The following is a 19718-nucleotide window of genomic DNA, read 5'->3' as shown; positions in this document are numbered from 1 at the left end:
ATGTTTTTTTATGTGCAACTGGCTTTAAATGCCAAACATTAGATTTACATTACATTGCATTTAGCTGACGCTTTTATCCAAAGCGACTTACAATAAGTACATTTGACCAGGAAGATACAACCTTGAAGAAAACAGAATCATATAAGTATATCAGGTGTCATAGAGCCAAACATTTCAAGTGCTACTCAACTGGCTTTAGATAAGCCAGTCCTTTATTAGTATATAAGTGCTTTGTTAATAATTCTATCGCTCGAAGTGGAGTTGAAAGAGATGAGTTTTCAGTCTGCGCCGGAAGATGTGCAAGCTATCTGCTGTCCTGATTTCAATGGGGAGCTCATTCCACCATTTTGGAGCCAGGATAGCAAACCCACGTGTTTTTGCTGATGGGAACTTGGGTCCCCCTCGCAGTGAGGGTGCAGCGAGCTTTTTGGCTGATGCAGAGCGGAGTGCACGTGCTGGGGTGTACGGTTTAACCATGTCCTGGATGTAAGAAGGGCCAGATCCATTTGCAGCATGGTACGCAAGTACCAGTGTCTTGAAGTGGATTCTAGCAGTTACCGGAAGCCAGTGAAGGGAGCGGAGGAGCGGCGTGGTATGGGAGAATTTAGGAAGGTTGAAGACCAGACGAGCCGCTGCATTCTGGATGAGCTGCAGAGGTCGGATGGCACATGCAGGTAGACCAGCCAGGAGGGAGTTGCAGTAGTCTAGGCTTCAGATGACGAAAGCCTGGGCCAGAGCCTGCATCGCTTTCTGGGTCAGCTGGGGACGTGTCCTCCTGATGTTGTAAAGCGTGTATCTGCAGCAGCGGGTTGTAGAAGCGATGTTTGCAGTGATGGACAGTTTGTTATCTAGGGTCACACAAAGATTCCTTGCAGTCTGAGTCGGGGAAACAACAGAGGTGCCGATGTTGATTGTTAGGTCAAGAGTGGGACAATCTTTTCCCGGAAGGAAAAGCAGTTCAGTCTTGTCAAGGTTGAGCTTGAGGTGATGAGCAGACATCCTCCGAGAGATGTCTGCTAGGCAAGCAGAGATGCGTGCTACGACCTGGGTCTCTGAGCGGGAAAAGGACAGAATTAATTGGGTGTCGTCAGCGTAGCAGTGGTATGAAAAACCATGAGGGCTAATGACAGATCCGAGCGAGTTTGTGTACAAGGAGAAGAGGAGGGGACCAAGAACAGAGCCCTGAGGGACCCCTGTAGTTAATTGACAAGGGTCGGACTCGGACCCTCTCCAAGTTACCCTGTAGGTCTTTGAGGTATGAGGTGAGGAGGGAAAGTGCAGAGCCTGAAACTCCAAGTTCTTGGACAATTGGGACAATTGTTTATGTTTTGGCCACTGTATCAGTAAAACCAGCTGTTCAATCAAGAGTTACATTTACTCCAGACTTTCATTTGTTGGATAAATTAGAGCCAGACACTCAGACTAGATCTTTATTCTGATGAGAAAGTTTGACCCAGTTGTAATGACTAAATAGAGGATACAGGCATCTGTGGACCTGTATCTGTGAACAGTTTTGGCTGCATCAAAGTAGACTTCAGTATCAAACACATTCAGCAGACAGATTGAAACAGAGAGGAAAAGAAAAAAAAGCTTAGACCAGTGGCGTGACCTCACCTAAAAATAAATCATAATAAAAATGAAGACATTGTTTCTGTCCTATCAAATATACATATAAAACAGCATTAGAGAACTCACTAGGTTTTTACAATGTCAACATTGCACACACATACAAGCTTTTGGTTGCCAGGGATTGTAAATGGAAACCAGTTAGTGTCTTACTGGCTGATGCAGCACAAGTGCATGCTGGGTCGATCCACCTGCACATACATAAACATCGTGATGAGTTCAGCAGCTTTGTGCTCATGGTTCAGTTCAAATTTACAGCAAACACATGATGTCATTCTATTGATACAAGGCACTTTCCAGGTACATGGACTCACTGCTTTCTAAAGAAACCAGCATACACAAAGTTTGGCTTTAATCTGGTCATCCTTACACATTTCTATAAATAATATTCAGCATTGGATTTAAACATGACACTGGGATTGTCTTTGAGTTATTCCTAGACGATACAAATAACAGAACTTCAAATGTCCTTTTCCACGCCAACTTTGGTTTACTACAATTTGATGTGTGCATGTCTCTTAATAAACTTGGTTCCTCCTTACTTTCAAACACACATTCACACCAATATTCCAGATTCAAAGTATTTTATACAATTTTATGATTGCACAGATTTTAAGCCCATATTTATGTTTAGGCTCAAGACTTACACTCTTCACACAGATACTGTAACTGCAAAGACAGAAAGGAAGTGAAAAAGTCTTCAGTAGCAGGTTAGCATATTCTTCATTAATTCTCTACCTATGTCAGCCACAATAATCATACAAAAATCAATCTCCTACATTTTTGGAGATATAAAATATGTAAATGCAGGCCAGTGGATATCACAGTTAAATGGTCTAGTAGTTTAAGGCTCTAATGTGTTGTATTTTATTTCAGTAATTCAAAAGTGACACCATTGATAAAAGTGACCTATTTTGTATTCAAGAAAGTCAAAGCTTAAAAAATAAGCAAACTTCATGTGTTGTGTTCATGGCTATACAACAACATCTCAATACCAGTTGACATCGGTTTCGTCCAGAACTAGATTACAGAGACAAATAAGAATTTGGTTCAGGTTTGATGATGAGAAGGGAGGGGTATCAAATATAATATGGCTCCTATTTAAACCCCTCCCAAGCACTTTCTGACACAATCCCTCTGCTCATCCTGCTGATGCCGGCCAGCTTGACTTTGGCGCGGTCTGTCCACCTGACGGCAGCTGTTGAATCCTTGGAGTCCGACAGATTAGCATAGCGGGAGGAGTCCTCTTCGAGGCCCCGGCCCGCCCAGGAGGCCAGCTCCAACGGGAGGCCCAGAGAGTCGGGGAAGGACACCGGAGAGTCCCCTTCCTGGCTCTTGTCTTCTGGAACGTCATCGGTCACAGTCTCAGTTAAGTTCTCCAGCTGAGGCGGCTCCCAACCCTCTATCTTCTCCAGTTTTTTTGTTGGAGAGATCTGCCTCATTGTCATGGTAACGCTCTCCCAGAAACAGTTGCCCTTCTCTGGCTTGTCCTTCTTTTCCTTCTCCTTCTCATCCTCCTTATTTTTCTTGTGAGACCTTAAGAAAAACAAAAGAGAGAGGAGCATAACGTTAGAAAGAGGATGTTGCACAACATTCGAAGCCCCGGGAGGCAAATATGAAACATCTCTGGTTTTGTCTCCTTTTTTTGTGACTCAAGACCAGGTGGGAGAAAAATGCGAGGATAATCTTCCGAAGTTGACTTTTTTTTTGTCAAGATCCTTTAGGGAAAAAAAATGTTTGTGTATTGTTTCAAATGTGTTGATATATTTATAAAAATTGAATAGGCAATACAAAGGAATATAGTTACAACGATGTTTGATTACAGGGTTTAAAACTTTTAAAAGTATATGTCTACCTGCCAGAGTTATTAGTCTTTATTTACTTGTTAATCCTTTTTGATGCTTGTGATTGATTAGTCATGCCTGCGGGGGGGTCAGTGGAAGTAGCTGATGGCCACAAAGTGAAGCTGGCAGAGAGGCATCTTTATTTATATCACCACTTTTCAGGTATGAACAAGTATTTATGCTGACTAACTTTAGAATATGTGGATAAAATGTTTGTGTTAGAAGATAATTTACAACTTGTAAAAAAAAACCAAAGCAACCTCAAAGGTTATCCTGGCAAAAAAAACACAGGAGAAAACATTTTAGATAAGACTTAAAATATTGATCTCCAGATAATTTTCTCACTTGAATCTCATCTATAGTATGAATAGGACCAACTGGGTGGGGTACTACATCGTTACACTGGAGAATGGAACTTTCCCCAGCGAGCCATTATAAAGGAATTCCCGGTTGTTTGTGACATCGGCTGGTTAATTAAGGTTTTCCTCTTCATGTACTTCTACTTCCTCAAGTGGTCTGAAAGTTCATATCTGCTGGCGAAGAAAAATATTTCTCACATTCAAACATACAAATATAAAAAATGGGTTGATTGGAGTTGATTAGTTTGATTCATACTGTATTTCCCCCTTATAGTTGAAATGTAATGTATATACTGTATATATCACAACACACCAATTAAATTCCTACATACATGCATGCATTACCTTGTGATGAATACATGTCAATACACTGTGGACACATGGGGTGACATGTTAATGTGTGTGTAACTCACCCTCTGCGGTCGGCAAGTTGAACTCCTGTCAACAAGAAGTGCTCGTCGTCTTTGGAGGAAATCTTCTTCTCCTTCCTCTCTTTCTTGGACATGATCTTCTTCACCTTGGCCTCCTGACAGAAACCGGCAGACGCATTTGATTTTGAATTACAGAGCTGTAAAGATTACCCGCATCTGTTGCATGTTAACTTGTTATCTCTGCTCCCTGTTTGTGGGTGATTTACTTTCCAAAGAGGCTGAAGTCAATTTCTCAGAAATGTTGAAAAGCGGCCTTATTTTCAGTTTGATGAATATGAGTTATTTTCAAATGCACTTCATTGGCTCTGAGCTAATACATGTTTTTCTCTGTCAAATCTAAATCATCCACGCATCTTTCATCATGCAACCCTCTTATTGTTGTTGTAAAAAAACCTTAATAAATACAGGGAGCTTGAATGGCATTGATTTGGCAGAAACAAACGGCACATTCCAGTGGGAGACCCTCCACTCCCTCTGAAACTCCCCCGGTCTCCCCCGTCACATCAGAATTCCTTGCTGCCCTTGCTGTTTTCCACCGAGCACAGATACCGCCCTCCTCAGCGATTATGGGGAAAAAAATTGGCTCGTGTACTTGGGAAGAATTCCCAATGTCAACTGTCAAGGCCATAACGTTTACTCCTACTCTTATTCGTGCCTGTCTTCGCTTTACCGTAGTCAAAACATTCTCACAACTCAGAACAATATTTGATGGAAGCACCTGACCTTGGGACCTCTCAATTGTTTCTATTGCCTCTATATTATTACCTATTCAGAAACTACTTACAAATATCTGGGATTTCTTATTGAACAGAACTTGTCTTTGAAGTTACACACGGAAAATGTTGTTTCAAAGCTAAAAATAAAATTTGGTTTCTTTTACAGAAATAAATCCTGTTTCTCTTTTCAGACAAGGAAACATTTGATATCTGAAACGTTTTTACCTGTATTAGATTATGGTGACCTGCTATACATGAATGCCTCTAACCAGTGCCTAAAGAGCTTGGATACTGTGTACCATTGTGCCTTACGATTTATTACTAGATGTGGATATCGAGTACACCATTGCACTTTATATGCTGCTGCTAATTGGCCATCTTTGTCTGCTCGCAGACTTTCCCATTGGTTGGGTTTTATTTATAAATCTCTGCTTGAGTTGGTTCCCTCCTACATTTGCACATATATGTGTCAAAGAGAAAGTCTATATGGCCTGCGCTCCAAAGATTTTATTCAGATGCTGGTCCCTACAGTGAGAACAAAACTGGGAGAAACAGCTTTTAAATATGCTGCCCCCGCAGCTTGGAACAATGTACAGAAGGAGCTGAAATTCTCAGATTGAATCACTATGGGGGAATTCAGGTCCATCTTAAAGGACAGAGAACACGACACCATTGGTAGATGTGAGTGCTTGTATATGCTAAAATCGTTTTTAAATGTTGCCAGTTTCGAATGATTTTTAATAGTTTGTTTTACTTTGCATATTGACTGGCTAATGTGCCATTTGATTTGTGTTTTACAACTGTATTTGTCTGCCTGTCATGTCTGTGTTTTATCTGTTGTAACTTCGTACATGCTGCCCTTCTTGGCCAGGTCACTCTTGGAAAAAAGATTTGAATCTCAATGAGTCTTTTACCTGGTTAAATAAAGGATATATATATATATATATATATATATATATATATACAGTGGTCAATTCAAACAACACACAGGATGTGACAGCAACTACAACAAGCAAACCACTAGCTGGACATGAAAGCCGTCATCTCTCAAACCAAACAGGAACACGTACAATCTGTTAGTTGCTACATGCTTCCCAAGCTCTACATTTCATCTAACACACACTCCTGAAGTTACTCCTGATCTCACTCAAGTTTTCTTTTCATATCCAAAGCTATGTGACATTTGATGGATTTGTAAGCACTTTGTACACCATGGTATTTCATTAGGAGACAGGCCCTGTTGCTGATAAGCGGAAAATGTAATCCTCATCTCACCTCTCCTCAACATGAACATGCCAGAGGGCAAGAATGCAGTTTCTAAGAGGTAATTATCAAGAAAGATATGCTTAGATATTTCAACACCCGGGGTCTCTTTCTGTCTCTCTTCTCGCTCTGCTTCTTGTTTCCTATGTGTCGTAAACTGTATCAGATTTGCTGTATTTCGAGCTTTGCAGTAACAAAATCCAGAGAAGCCAAAACAGATTGAGTGTATCAGTGTGTAGATGCATCTGTGCATGAACAGTCTCTAAAATGCAGTTGTGTATATGCATGTGTGCACAGACACAGGCCTTCCTATTCACCGTTCTCTTCAGTGTTAACCTCCGGGCCTTAAGATCCAAAGCAGTTCAGTGCCCAGTAATCTCTCCGGCCAAAAAGCAGGTAAGCCAAGCAGCTCACTGAGGCTCGCTGTGTGGGGGAGCTTTACCTACAGCTCCACGCCTGGCAGAACAATAGAGCTCTTATTGGACCAAATTCCTCCATTCATACTCCAGAGATGGAAGCTGGGAGATTAAAGAGGCATTTGAATTTGGAAATACTGCTAATTGTGGTTTTCAGACACAATACAGTTTTTTTTAGAGACAACAATCAGGCCTTTTTGAGATGACTTAAATGCCTCCGCTTGAGGTATAAGCAGCGTGTACTTTTAATTAGAGATGTCCCGATCCGATCACGTGATCGGGGATCGGAGCCGATCACGTGATTTTCACAAGATCGGAATCGGGAGAAAAAAAATCGGGGATCGGGTTTTTTTTTTTTTTTTTTTTTTTTTAAATACTTTTTTTAAAATTTTGTATTCAATGTTACAAAACAAAAATGACCATGTTCAAGTCTTAAAGTCATCCTGAGGCCTTAGTTTTGGTTTCAAATGACACAACATCATGTATGTGTTGCTTCTTTGGGGCTTGTTTTCATAGACCTGGTTGCTTATTTCTCTCAAATCTGGCAACAGAGTGGGCAGGGCGCAGTGTCTAATTGTAGCAGTAAGCTAACGAGTACTGAAAGCTTTATTTAGTTTTGATCCAATGCTGCACAACTGAACTGATCCAATGCTGCTGTGAAAGAAAGAAGCTATACATGTTGGATAGAATATCCAATTTAAATAAAAAAATAACCTTAAGGGACAACTTGAATGCTTTTTTTTTCTTCTCTTAATGCATTGCATAAAGATCGGATCGGGAAAAATCGGTATCGGCAAATTGTCAAAATCAAATGATCGGAATCGGATCGGGAGCAAAACAAGGTGATCGGGACATCCCTACTTTTAATGGGTTCTGATCTATCTGAAGCTCTTGTTGCTTGATATCTTTTTTACCATATTGGTCTGCGAATTTATAAGGGCCATTTTAGGTAAAACAAAAACATGTGGAGGCAGGTGGATTAGGGTATTTTCAAGTAAACAAACACAAATAAAAAATAATAAGATCTGAAATTTGGATGAAATTGTAAAATATTCAAGTGTATCTTTTCTCATATTTAAAGCTTTTTTAGGAGTGAATTTACTTACATGAATATTAACTAGGGCTGCTCAATTAATCGTATTTTAAATCGCGATTACGATGATGGCTTGCAACGATTACGAAAACAACGTAATCGAAAATAAAACGATTATTCTTTTATTATTACTTTTCTTTTTTATATAATTTTTTTCAGTTGAATTATGCTTAAAGTTCAGGGTAATCAACTGTTAAAAACATACTGTTCACATTTTTTTTTTCTCCAATAAATGGATGTTTTCAAAGTCAATGAATAATCGCATTTAATAATCGCAATTACAATTATTGACCCAAATAAATCGAGATTATAATTTTTGCCATAATCGAACAGCCCTAATATTAACTCTCCCTCCTTTTTGTCTTTCTTACATGAAATAATCTTTTAGTCTACACGGTAAACCTAGATCACAGACCAGCATCCAGCAAACTCTCCCTTTTGAGAAGCTGTTATAGAAGCAGCCATTTTTTTATATATTTAGGTTGATAAATGTGATGAGAAAACAGGTACACTTGTTTACAATTTTGCTAAAAGTTAGATTAAGTAAGGGTAACAAATTCTGTCAACCAATTAAACTATCTCACCTAGAAACAAGTGTTATCTTGTTTCTTTAATCTGTCTAACCAACCAGTCTAAAGCGACAGGTTGTGGTTTCACAGGGGGTTAAGTGCCAGATAGGCTATATGTTCCTAAATGGGTCCTTTAGCGCTTTACAAAATTAAGAAATATATGTTTATCGCAGAAATCAAGAATGTTTTGCAAGTACCGCTTGAAGAATTTACAATGAAAACATAATCAGCCTTTAACAGTGAAAGGTAAACTCCACTTTCATGAGTCCATGTCGGCTTTTTGTGTCCGAATATGAGCATAAAACTGCCTATGGTGAAAGAATTGTATACTTTCACGGTGTCAGAGCAGTCTGAGGCTATTTTCAGACTTGTTTTTCTTCCACGGTGATTGTTCCCGTCCAAAAGGCCCGGCTCCTAGAAAGAATGCTGCGTTTCCTTCCCTTCTCCAGTCCAGCCACCCCTGTCCTCACAAACAGGACAGGTTGTGAAATATGTCCTGTGAACTTAATCACCTACAGGAGCTATACATGCGAGAGGGCAGCCAGAGTTCGAAGACAATACATTGTTAGTGTTTGAGGTTTACACCAAAGCTTTACACGATCAGAAGAGTTCAGACACTCAAGCTTTACACGATCAGAAGACTTCAGACACTCAAGCTTTACACGATCAGAAGACTTCAGACACTCAAGCTTTACACGATCAGAAGACTTCAGACATGGCCACATACAGTATATGAGTAAAGACTTGTTTTCCGTCACTATAGATCATGAGATGTAAGATTTATCTCATTAAACACACAGAGCAATTAATGGTATGTTTAGTTTCCAACAATCATCAGTCAGCTTTTGATGGTTAAGCAATTCTGGATTAGGTTGCAACACCTATCTGTAAATCCATCACTGTGCGTACGAAGTCCTCCCTACATTTTTAACAAAAAATGGTGTCATATTTGTGGTGAACTCCATTAGGTTGCACCTTTAAAACGTATGTTATACCTTAGGTAGTAAAAACTCGAGCAACGTGTAACTTGGTTGCTAGGAATTATATTTAGCTCTGTTAATTCTAGCCAAGTCAATATTATTTATATAACCCAATATTATAAACCACATATTTGCCCCAGGGGACTTTCAGACTGTTGTATGCTTAACAATCTGTAGATCAAACAATACAAACAAAAACACACACAGTTTTAGGAGCCAAATGATGTATTCAACTTAACTGTACATCTTTGGTATTTATTACAAATATGCACATAGAGGAATATTTATGAATATATTTGTCTAACCAATCTCATGAGGTCATTCACTCGGATGTGTTGTTTAAGAGAAATGTCAAATTAAAACTCTCCAGTTTAAATTGCTTTGAATTATTAAAAAGTGTAAGTGTCAATAATATATATATATATATATATATAAATTAAATAAGCGCCAATCAACTATATCTTGGTACACTTTACCAAAAGTTTAACTTATTAGCATCCTAAAATAAATATTTTTGTAAGAATATTTGGGTTTGTCAGCAGGAATACAGAAGAAACACGTCTGATAGTTGGAGAAAGGATGTACAATAGGCCAAAGATGAACTCATTGTTTTTGGGAGCTGATCTCAATTGGTCAGTGAATCTCAAAATTCCCTTTTATTATTTAACTTACAAAAAAGGCCTTGGCGCAGGTCTGCACTCTGTAGTTTCTATTTAGATACACATGATAATCCCAATCACAGAAAGTTCCTTAAACCAAAGTCAAACTAGACAATTTGCTTTTTGCCTTTGTTTTCTTTTCTTCCTCATATGTTTGACTAACCTCTGCTTGCCTTAGGGTTTGCTTAAAACTTGTATGATCTTCTGACTGCTTGAGTCTCTTGCTCTGTCTGACTCTCTCTTCAATATGGTTGCATCACCAGGTGATTCAAATGTTAATATTCCTGAAGAAAATTATGGTTAAACAAATATAAGATACAAAAACAAGTCAAAACTACAGTGACCTGACGTCACAGTTTAAGGATAACAGTACAAGTAAACATTCAATAGCCATAACAATAAACAAGAGCGCTTTCCATGGATAAGGTTAGAGATAAAACCAGATGACAACTAAAGGCTGGCGTGTTTACAGATAAACACAGCAGCACCTGCTTTACCTTAGCTTTACCTTAGCTGCTCCCTTTAACACTTATCTGACAATAAGACACTGCCTGTGCATTAGCTGCTTTGAGACATTCAAAGATATGGATATTCTGGTTACACAAGACAAATTATTGAAGGGTTACACAATCAAAGTGTGATATCAAAATTGCAATATGGTGATGTTGTGTACCTGTTCAGGCATTGTGTGAGAAGAGCATGTTGGGCAAGTGTATATGTTTGATTGGTGAGTTTAATTTGGAATCCAAAGTGTTTGTGTGTGATGTCCAAATAGCTGGGGAGTTGTTTACCTTGGAGACTGCAGTGACCGCTTCCTCCTCCTCTTCCTCTCCTTCTATGTCTTTGTCCTGTGTGACAAACACACAGCAGCAGTGGGTTAACACAAATAGCACACACACACACACACACACACACACACACACACACACACACACACACACACACACACACACACACACACACACACACACACACACACACACACACACACACACACACACACACACACACACACACACACACACACACACACACACACACACACACACACACACACACACACACACACACACACACACACACACACACACACACACACACACACACACACACACACACACACACACACACATCGTGTGTGTGTGGAGTGTGTGTGTAGGCTTTCCTGAGAAGGCAACCTTTTTTTAAGAGGTGTAAAATAAACATGCTCTGTTTGGAGGGCAAAATGCAGGGATGGAAGGGGAAGCTACTGAACTCAGAGGGCATATTTAAACAAAAGAGAGAGAAATAAGGTTATGACCTATTGCCTCAACAGTACATTACACTATTTGAGTATATAAGTAGAGCTATTTTGGCTCCATTGTGCTTCAGTCTCCGGGCTTTTATTCCATTTGTCATATCTCCTTTGTATATTATTTGTGTGATAGTTTCTTTGTTTATTATTTTATGTGAAGCATATTGTAACTTTGTTTTGGTAAGACATTGCCAGTGGTGGAAGAAGTAGATATTTTACTTATGTAAAAGTAGAAATACTACATGGTAAAAAAAAACGATTTTTCAACAAAAAGTACCTATTGTGCATGATGTCCTATTTCAGAATCATTTAATGTACTTGATTATGGACGCATTCATGTGTTCATCCCAGCTGGTGAAGGTGGAGCTAATTGTAATTACTTATTACTTATATATACTGCTGCTCTAGATCTTAACCTATAATTGTATCATCATAGTATATGTATTCATTTATATATGTTGTATTATCTTATAATCTGAATATGTGAAGTAACTAGTAACTTTTTTTCAAATAAATGTAGTAAAGTAAAAAGAACAATGTTTACTTCTAAAATGTAGTGGAGCAGAAGCATAAAGTAGCATAGTCGAATGAAAGTACCCCACAATCTTACTTAAGCACAGTAATTGAGTAAATGTACTTCAATATATTACACCACTGAACATGGCTGTATGCCTGTGACTTGAGTGTGCCATAAAAATGATAAAGCACATTCAATAATGTTGTTTTTAACCTTTTATATCCATTTTGACTGATATTTACAGTACGGGATTGACTCGTTAAGAAATATAACATGACTTGGATTTGCTCCGAAAGACTTGAAAACATTAAAATCATAAGGGGGCGGCAAGAAGTCATCAGACATACAGCTGAGCCTGAGATTACTGAAGTGGAGCCAGAATTCCTGTAAAATGATCAAAGCTATAAGAACTTCTTACAGCTAACAACTCCATGAGAGAGAGGAGAAGAGACGCTGGTTGGACATGTCTGAGCAAAGTCTACTGGGTCTCCGCCACCTGAGCTGATCAAAGACACGATACTGATTGCTGACTACTGTCAGAGCGTAAAAGCATTAACAATTTGGAACAGAGGAAAGAGTGAAAGAAGGGGGAGACTCAGGGGGGAGAGAGTAGTGTTTCGGGTGGAAGAAACACTCCTGCCAACAGAAATCAAGAGTTCTGCTCTGGCACCTCGGGGGGGGGGGGGGTTTGTGCCTCTTTTTCCCTCTTAGACTGGGTCTGTGTACAAGTGTGTACATTTCACCAGTGTTGTCTTTTAAATGCCAGATTACTAGGCAATACAGACGCACAGTGAATTTTAACACAGTAGTATAAACAGAGGTTTTGAAAGGCATTGCAACCCAACAATAGTCAATAACAAACCACACTGTCCAACATGGTTTTGTCTGACAAACGCTAGGCCACATCTACCTAAAGTATTTGTGTTAGTTAGTTAAGAATGTTGCTACCACTCTCATACCTGTGCAGTCAACATAGGGCGACTAAGCCAGGACAATTTGAGTTTAGCTGAACATAAAGACTGGAAAATGGGGTAAACAGCTTTAATGCGACAATCAAGCAAAGTGGGAAGACACAGGAGAACAGCTTTTACAACAGGAATAACCAAAATGTGCCTTTTTTGTTGGTGTTATGATACAAACAAGACCAGATACCCACATCTGTGTATGGCTCCTTTTAAATCAGCAGAAACAATGAGTGTCAATGATGGAGTTTATTGAGCATGAGATATCATTACTGTCAGAAATTGCCAGCATCTCACGTTGGAGGCAAGTTCCCGACTCAGCTGCTCGTAATAATGGTTTAGAATGATGCATGTGTCAGAAGACAACTGGCCTATAGCATCTCTAAATCTCAATAATTAGCCCACCATATCTTATTCATCAGTCAAAATTACAGCTTGTGGTTTTACATTAGAAACAGTGACTTCCTCGAGTCCTTTGACAGAGGCGAGCTAGCTGTTTCCCCCTGTATTCAGTCTGTGCGCTAAGCTGCTACGGCTTCACGATAAACGTAATTCTCCACAAAGAATAATCATATTTTGAACGTCAAATTATTGCTTCAAAAGTTATGAAAGCTTCAGACAAACCCTTAACTTCTCAGTTAAAACTCACAGCGTTTGATTTGATTTGAGTTAAACCCTAACCCCTTCAACAGTTGATCCACAGAGGCTTTACCTTTCTTCTCCTCACCACTAATGATTTATATGTGAAGTCTTCTGAAGTTAATGCTCAGGCCTGATCTGTACTCTCATGGTCCCACTTCACAAAGAGTGCTGTGACGGTAGTGGTTTAGGGTGATGTTATTGAAGTATTCAGGTGTGTTAGCGCTTTAAGCCAAAGACAAACAGGCACACGCACCTCCTGCAAGCTCACAGGAGCCTCTAGCAGCCTGTTGAACCTCAGTGGAGTGAAGGCAAGCTGCGGTACAGGGCCTGGTCTGTAGTCGGCCTGGAGCACTGTGGATATTAATTTTTCCCTTTATACTCTGCCTCTTTTATTATTATATTATTATCCCTTTATACTTCTCTGTCTTTGTCTGTCTGCAGTTTGTCTGTATGTGCGATGCTGATAGTTTCAACTAATTTGACTGACACGATAGGAAAATAATCTCCACTGCCATAAAACATAATGGAGATAACAGAAAACAAACACTATGTAACTAAGAGGCCTACTGTGTCATTTAATGATTATTAGCAAACAACATTTTGATCAAGAAATAAAATACATCACCAGGATTAATATGGAGAAAGTTAAAAAAGAGCAGGACTTGTGGAGCCTTGTAGAAGTTGTATAAGTCATTAAACACAAATAAATACATTTTATTTGCATCTGTAAATCTGTGTCTGTTCCATTTTCTAATCAACTTAGCATTTGAATTTTTGCTGGTTTCCTTGTGTTCCACGAAACTGTATGTATTTAAGATACGAACTGTTGAACAGACAAACAAACAATATGATTATGTCAACTTGCATTGTCGGAAATTGTAATGAGTGTTTCCTTATTGTGTGATATATAACGTGAATAGTCAAGAAAAACATTTTAAGTTACTAAATAAGATTTTTATTTATACCATAAGCATATTTTGAACCCCTTTCCTTTTGAATTTCACTTTTTTGTAGCTTTAATGTTGATTTCTAATTTGTTTAACTCAGTCAGTCTGATTATCTTTATTGAATCTTAAATAACTTCTTTTTTTTTTAAACTAAAACATTCATGAAAGTGATCATGACGCAAATATCTTTGACCCTCTCTGGGTGACCATCGGATTGTAAATAAGGGAAAGGAAAGGCCATGAAGTCCAGAAGTTGTTATAACTATTTGGTTCATCCTGTATCATTGCTGGGCTTGATCTGCCTCTTCACTTTGTTTACAACATTTTATGACCCGACCCATGACCCATCCATGTACTTTATCACCATGGCGACTCAAGGGGACCTCCCTGATGACTTTCCCAGGAATTCTGAGGAGAAGTCACTGCCCTGATCCCAGACCAGCTCTCATCGTTCTAAGATCTGGTGAGGACTTGAGAGAGAGACACAAACTGAACTCTGAGCAGCTCTGTGAAGGTAAGGGACACTTGCGTTGGTTCCCAGGGTGGAAGTAAAGAAGTCTAATAAAACCCATCCAAGGGTCACAGATCTCGACATTATCACAACATATTAAAAAATGCTGGGAAGTGGTGTTGGTCCATCTTCCCAATTGCCTTTATACATTCAGGGATTGCTGTGTGGCTCAAATGCAGGTCATGGGTAAAATCACGTTCATTTTTTTTCTATGTGATATTGCTCCTTCTTTTTCATGATCATCTTATCCGCCAATGTTTGGTTTTACTTCAGCAATTCAAGCACTATATCACATGATATTGACGTGTTAGTAAGCCTGCAACTGAATACTTGTATTTAGTCTCTCCAGTAAACTTTTATTCACAGTATAATAGTTTGAATACATTTTTATCACACTTACAGAAGCTAAGCTAAGAAAAAAGATGACGTATGATGATAGCACATTGTTTTGACCCCTGCAAGCATGTGTTATACAATGACGCTAAATTGCTTATGTGCCCCTAACCTTTATGGATAAATGTGTCTGAGTTTTAAGCTATGTCTAAGGACGTTTGATAATTTACTGTATATCAACCAAACTCATGTTAGGGCTCCTTTAAGTAGCATTTAGGACTTTACTACAAGTCAAAATCTGATACTTCTCTCATTTAAATTCTACTATAATACAAATATATGTTCCAAAGGTTAAAAAGTACAAATTAGATAGGATTTTACAGCAAGAAGCTGAACAAATGTGTGTGTGTGTGTGTGTGTGTGTGTGTGTGTGTGTGTGTGTGTGTGTGTGTGCGTGCGTGTGTGATCATGGATTCTCCCCTATGCCCCCCAATACCTTGACAGATCCCAGCTGCCTGCTGATACAGCGTCTCTTAGACCTCACACACCATTGCTCAACTGACTAATGTTGATTTGTATTAAAAGAGCATGTGTGTTTATATTCATTTTTACATATTAGCCCTGTCTGACAATCAAAATGTTATATGTAATTCATGTTGATATGTATCCTATATTCAAAGAAGCACAATGTGGAATGTTTTCTATTAAAATTGATTTGTTATATATTGCTACAGTTTTGCAGTCTTCATGTATCCTATGTTAGGATTGGATTGGCTCTCTCTGGGACACATTGAGCTACCTCTTTTCTGTCACTTCCTCCTCAGTTAGCATGACAAAAGTTTGAGCACTTGTCCTCTTCCCTCTGCTCCACAATCTCAGTAACAGAATCAGATGTATTTGTTCACCTTTTTAGGAAATGTATCAGCTTCAAAGTTGGGTAATGTAGTTTAAATAATTTTGAGATGGGTAATAAGTTATGTCTACAGTTCATGGATTTAATATTAATTTACTTTAAAATAATTTGTGTAAAAGTATCCGTCTTAACAAATAATTTAAGCTGTTTTAAAATTGTATTTGGGGAAATATATTGTTGTCATACAATGTTTTTTTGACTCACTAAATCCCTCGAGCCTCATATTCATATCCTGACATTTAGAAGACAACTGAACAAGTGGATTGATACATTTGAGCCGAGCTCCAAGGAATCATTTAGCCATTTTCTAACACTATTGTTTGAGGAAAGACAAACACTATCATACAGTAAATAGTTGTCATTGTAAGAGATACATTGTTTCAATCCGTGTCATTACCTTGTAGGAGTGATGCTGGTGCCAGGACATGTCGTCTTCCTCTGACGCATAATCCACCAGCACTTTACTCTTGCTTTTCTTAAACATATCTCCACTTGTCGCTGAAATAAACCGTCTTGGCCGGTTGCCTTGTTTGGCCCAAATTCTAAGGTTCAACTTGAACAGTTGGTCCCGTTTTGTCCGTTTAATGTCCTAGCAACGCACCTCCGTTGCACGTTCCGCTCTTTTGGTTATTTCTCCAGAAACAAATCCAGACAGCTTTCTCCGAAAAGCTTATTAAGTCATACAAGTAACAGGAACTGTAACGATCGAGCTTTTTTCCGCCTTTTCCGCAAGTGTTTGGAGTGTGTTTAGTGCGTTTTTACGTAGGCTCGACCACCTGGACCTTAAACCTTCGCTCCTCCCAGTCGTCGCCCCTGCTCCGGATCCTTGATGTTGCCATGGTAGAAGAAGGAGGAAGGGGTCATACGTCTCATCTCCGGCCGATGCAAGAACTAAGCATCATGCAAATATATTGTCCCTTTTTCATATCTTTGATATGTGTAGAATGCAATAAACACGGAAACGGATATTTGGAAGCTGTTGCCTGAGTATTTTTTTGTAATATGTATATTGTCTGTTTTATGTTCAAATGATATACTCTGACATAAGGAGAGGTGAAAGAACTAGAAGTAGCCTACTCTGATTATTTACTTCAGTAAAATAGCAGCAACACAATGTGAATACTTCAGTCTTGAAAACCAAAATAAAAGTACCTTATTATTGGATTATACTTATTAATTCATAAACCAGTCAGTTATGTTGCTGCTGGTCATCGTATGATTAATGTTCGTATAGGCAGCTTCATCTTCAACAATACATCGTTATTCATTTTAAAAAGATGTCGTGGTATGTAATGTAAAATCCTATTATACCAAGTCATACAAATTATACAAATATTTTCTTAAATATATTTGATATGTAATTGTCTTGCTGCTGTGTTTTTCCTATTAGTGTTTTTCAGTATTATCAAAGTGGGATATGATACACAAGGAGTTCTGAAATGATTATTAGGATATCTAGACACATTGCCCACAGTGGGCACACATTCAAAACAACGAAAAATCTTAATCTAGGTTTTTTCTATTCAATCATGAATTATTTTTAGTTGGTTGATGTATTGAGATGAGTATTCGGTTAAAGGTTCACTGTGATCCTCCAAATATTTTCAGGAATTAAATCCATCATTGAGTGAGTTTAGAATGAAAACAACTGAGGGTTTGTTTCTATCTCAACTTTTGTAAAAGCCGATCCTGTATTAACTATAGACAAAGATTGTTTGTTGAATAAAATAAATAAAATGTATTTCAGTACGGTTATTACCTGTTTGGGGTTAGGAAACGTAAGGGGGACAGGAGGACCTTTTAGACGTTGGAAATGTATTTTTGTAAGAATGAAATCTCTCTCTCCCTGAGACCTCTGACGCAAGAGGAAACAAATGACACATTATGCTGCGGGGCTGACGCTGGCCGCTTAAAATAGCAACAGTTTAGCTCCGGTTAAGACCACTCACCTGATTCAAAGGTTCTTAAATTCCCATTTCAATGTCCACATTATACAGTAAAGTCAGTGGGGAATGTGGATTGTAAGAACTTATAGGAAAAACGCAAAAAACACAGACGCGGTTTTTGAGAATTCTACACAATCTCTCTGCCCGGAAAAGGTTTTGAGACAGCAGTGTTTAAGTCATACGAGGTGTTATGCAATGTTGTTGTGTCTGTGTGCACCAAAGTCAATTTGCAGTAATGTTCGTTATTGATTACTTTTATATATGTAAGTGTCAGCTATTCATTAGCAGCTGACACAAGCAATGACTGGCTGTTATATGTCCGTCACCCATCAACAGGGAGGTCAGTGACCTCTGACCTCTGAGCTCATCAGTTAGTCAACTGCAAATGTAAGACCCTTTCTTGGATGTGTATTCCCAGAGTATCTCTACATTGGTTATTTACAGTCTAGGTGGCCCTGGTTGCGACATGGATGTCACTAATCAATCCTCTTGATAGTCTTTGCCCTACAAAGACTATTTAAAAAAAAATTAGAAACCCCTCTAGGAACTCATGGATCTGAGAGGATAAACTGACGTCCTTCATACTGTGTTAGAAGTATGGATTATCTGCTAATAAACTATACCATATTTTTCAGAATACCAACAAGAACACCCACTAGATGTACTATATATATGCATATTTTTAAGGAGCCTCCTACGACAGTGGCTCTAATCATTGAGACAGCAGGTAAGGTCTGACAGGGTCACAGTTATAATGGAACACATCTGGGATTATCCAACCTGCTTTGAATGTCTCACATGGACACAGATGTACTGTACTGTGCAGCTTAAACTAGTCTTTAAGAATGTCTGGGGCAATGTGCTTAACTTCTTTAATGCTAAGTTGTTTTTTTCTCCATGAAGTCAGAACAAGACAGTAAATATCTTGTATAAAACTTTATTTTTTACCCTGTCTTTGTTCTCATCATCATTTTTATTTGAGTTATAAATTATAAGAACTGGTTAAATAGACCTAAAATATATTTTTTCACAAAGGCATTTTAATCAGCAAAAAGAAGGAGCTGGCAGAGATAAAGCATGACTCAACAACTAGCTGACTTGATTCAAAGGTCACAGGGTTTCTCCCAGGGGACTACATCAAAACGTGTTAGCCAGGAACAGAGATTAAAGCTTTAATTGTGTTCACAGGCCAACTCTGTGGGATGTTCCTTAGAGACTGTATTCAGTGTAGCTTTAATGAACAGTTTGTATTAAGAGTGATTTAAACTCTGCATTTATGAGCATTGTAGACTATTTATTATGTAATTTCAATGTAAGGCTTGTTTTTAGTTTTCAATCAACAAAGTCGGTAAGATCAGGCAAAAAAGCTCAGGGTTGCTCATTGTTAGTGGGAAAGCTTGTTTCAACAAGACTGCAATTCTACATTGCACTTAAACCTTTTAACATGTTTACACAACAATTGTATGTGATTAAATCAGAATAAATAAGAATCTTTGAAGTGTGTAACTTTAAAATTACAAGCCAAATAATAACTATCTTTGTACTTTTTCCCTTTTATCTGCACTTCCAGTCTCCTTATTGTGTTAAAAACTAATCTTTAATATAGTTTACGTAGTTCAAATGGTTTTGATGGTTTGGAAAGATGCTCCTCTTTCTCTGCCCGCTTTCTTCTTAACAATGGCCCTGCCTGTCTTTTT

At 38.5% G+C, this 19718-nt stretch overlaps 1 protein-coding gene across 2 annotated transcripts; it reads right to left on the bottom strand.

The window, feature by feature from the left end:
* Positions 1 to 1416: 1416 nt before the first annotated feature.
* On the bottom strand, positions 1417 to 16879 carry LOC307015098 (testis development-related protein). 2 transcript variants are annotated; one of them, XM_079643490.1, is made up of 4 exons: positions 16473 to 16879; positions 10748 to 10804; positions 4243 to 4355; positions 1417 to 3162 (listed from the first exon to the last, which is right to left on the bottom strand). In XM_079643490.1, the coding sequence occupies exons 1-4, from the start codon at positions 16557 to 16559 to the stop codon at positions 2724 to 2726; spliced, it is 696 nt and encodes a 231-aa protein (XP_079499616.1). In that variant the 5' UTR covers positions 16560 to 16879; the 3' UTR covers positions 1417 to 2723. The 2 variants fall into 2 exon arrangements, with proteins under 2 accessions (XP_079499616.1, XP_079499617.1); XM_079643491.1 differs by lacking the exon at positions 10748 to 10804.
* Between the last annotated feature and the right edge of the window lie 2839 nt (positions 16880 to 19718).

This window comes from Notothenia rossii (genome assembly GCF_949606895.1).
Source record: "Notothenia rossii genome assembly, chromosome: 8".
Lineage (NCBI taxonomy): Eukaryota > Metazoa > Chordata > Actinopteri > Perciformes > Nototheniidae > Notothenia > Notothenia rossii.
This window is presented reverse-complemented; position numbering and strand designations above follow the sequence as displayed.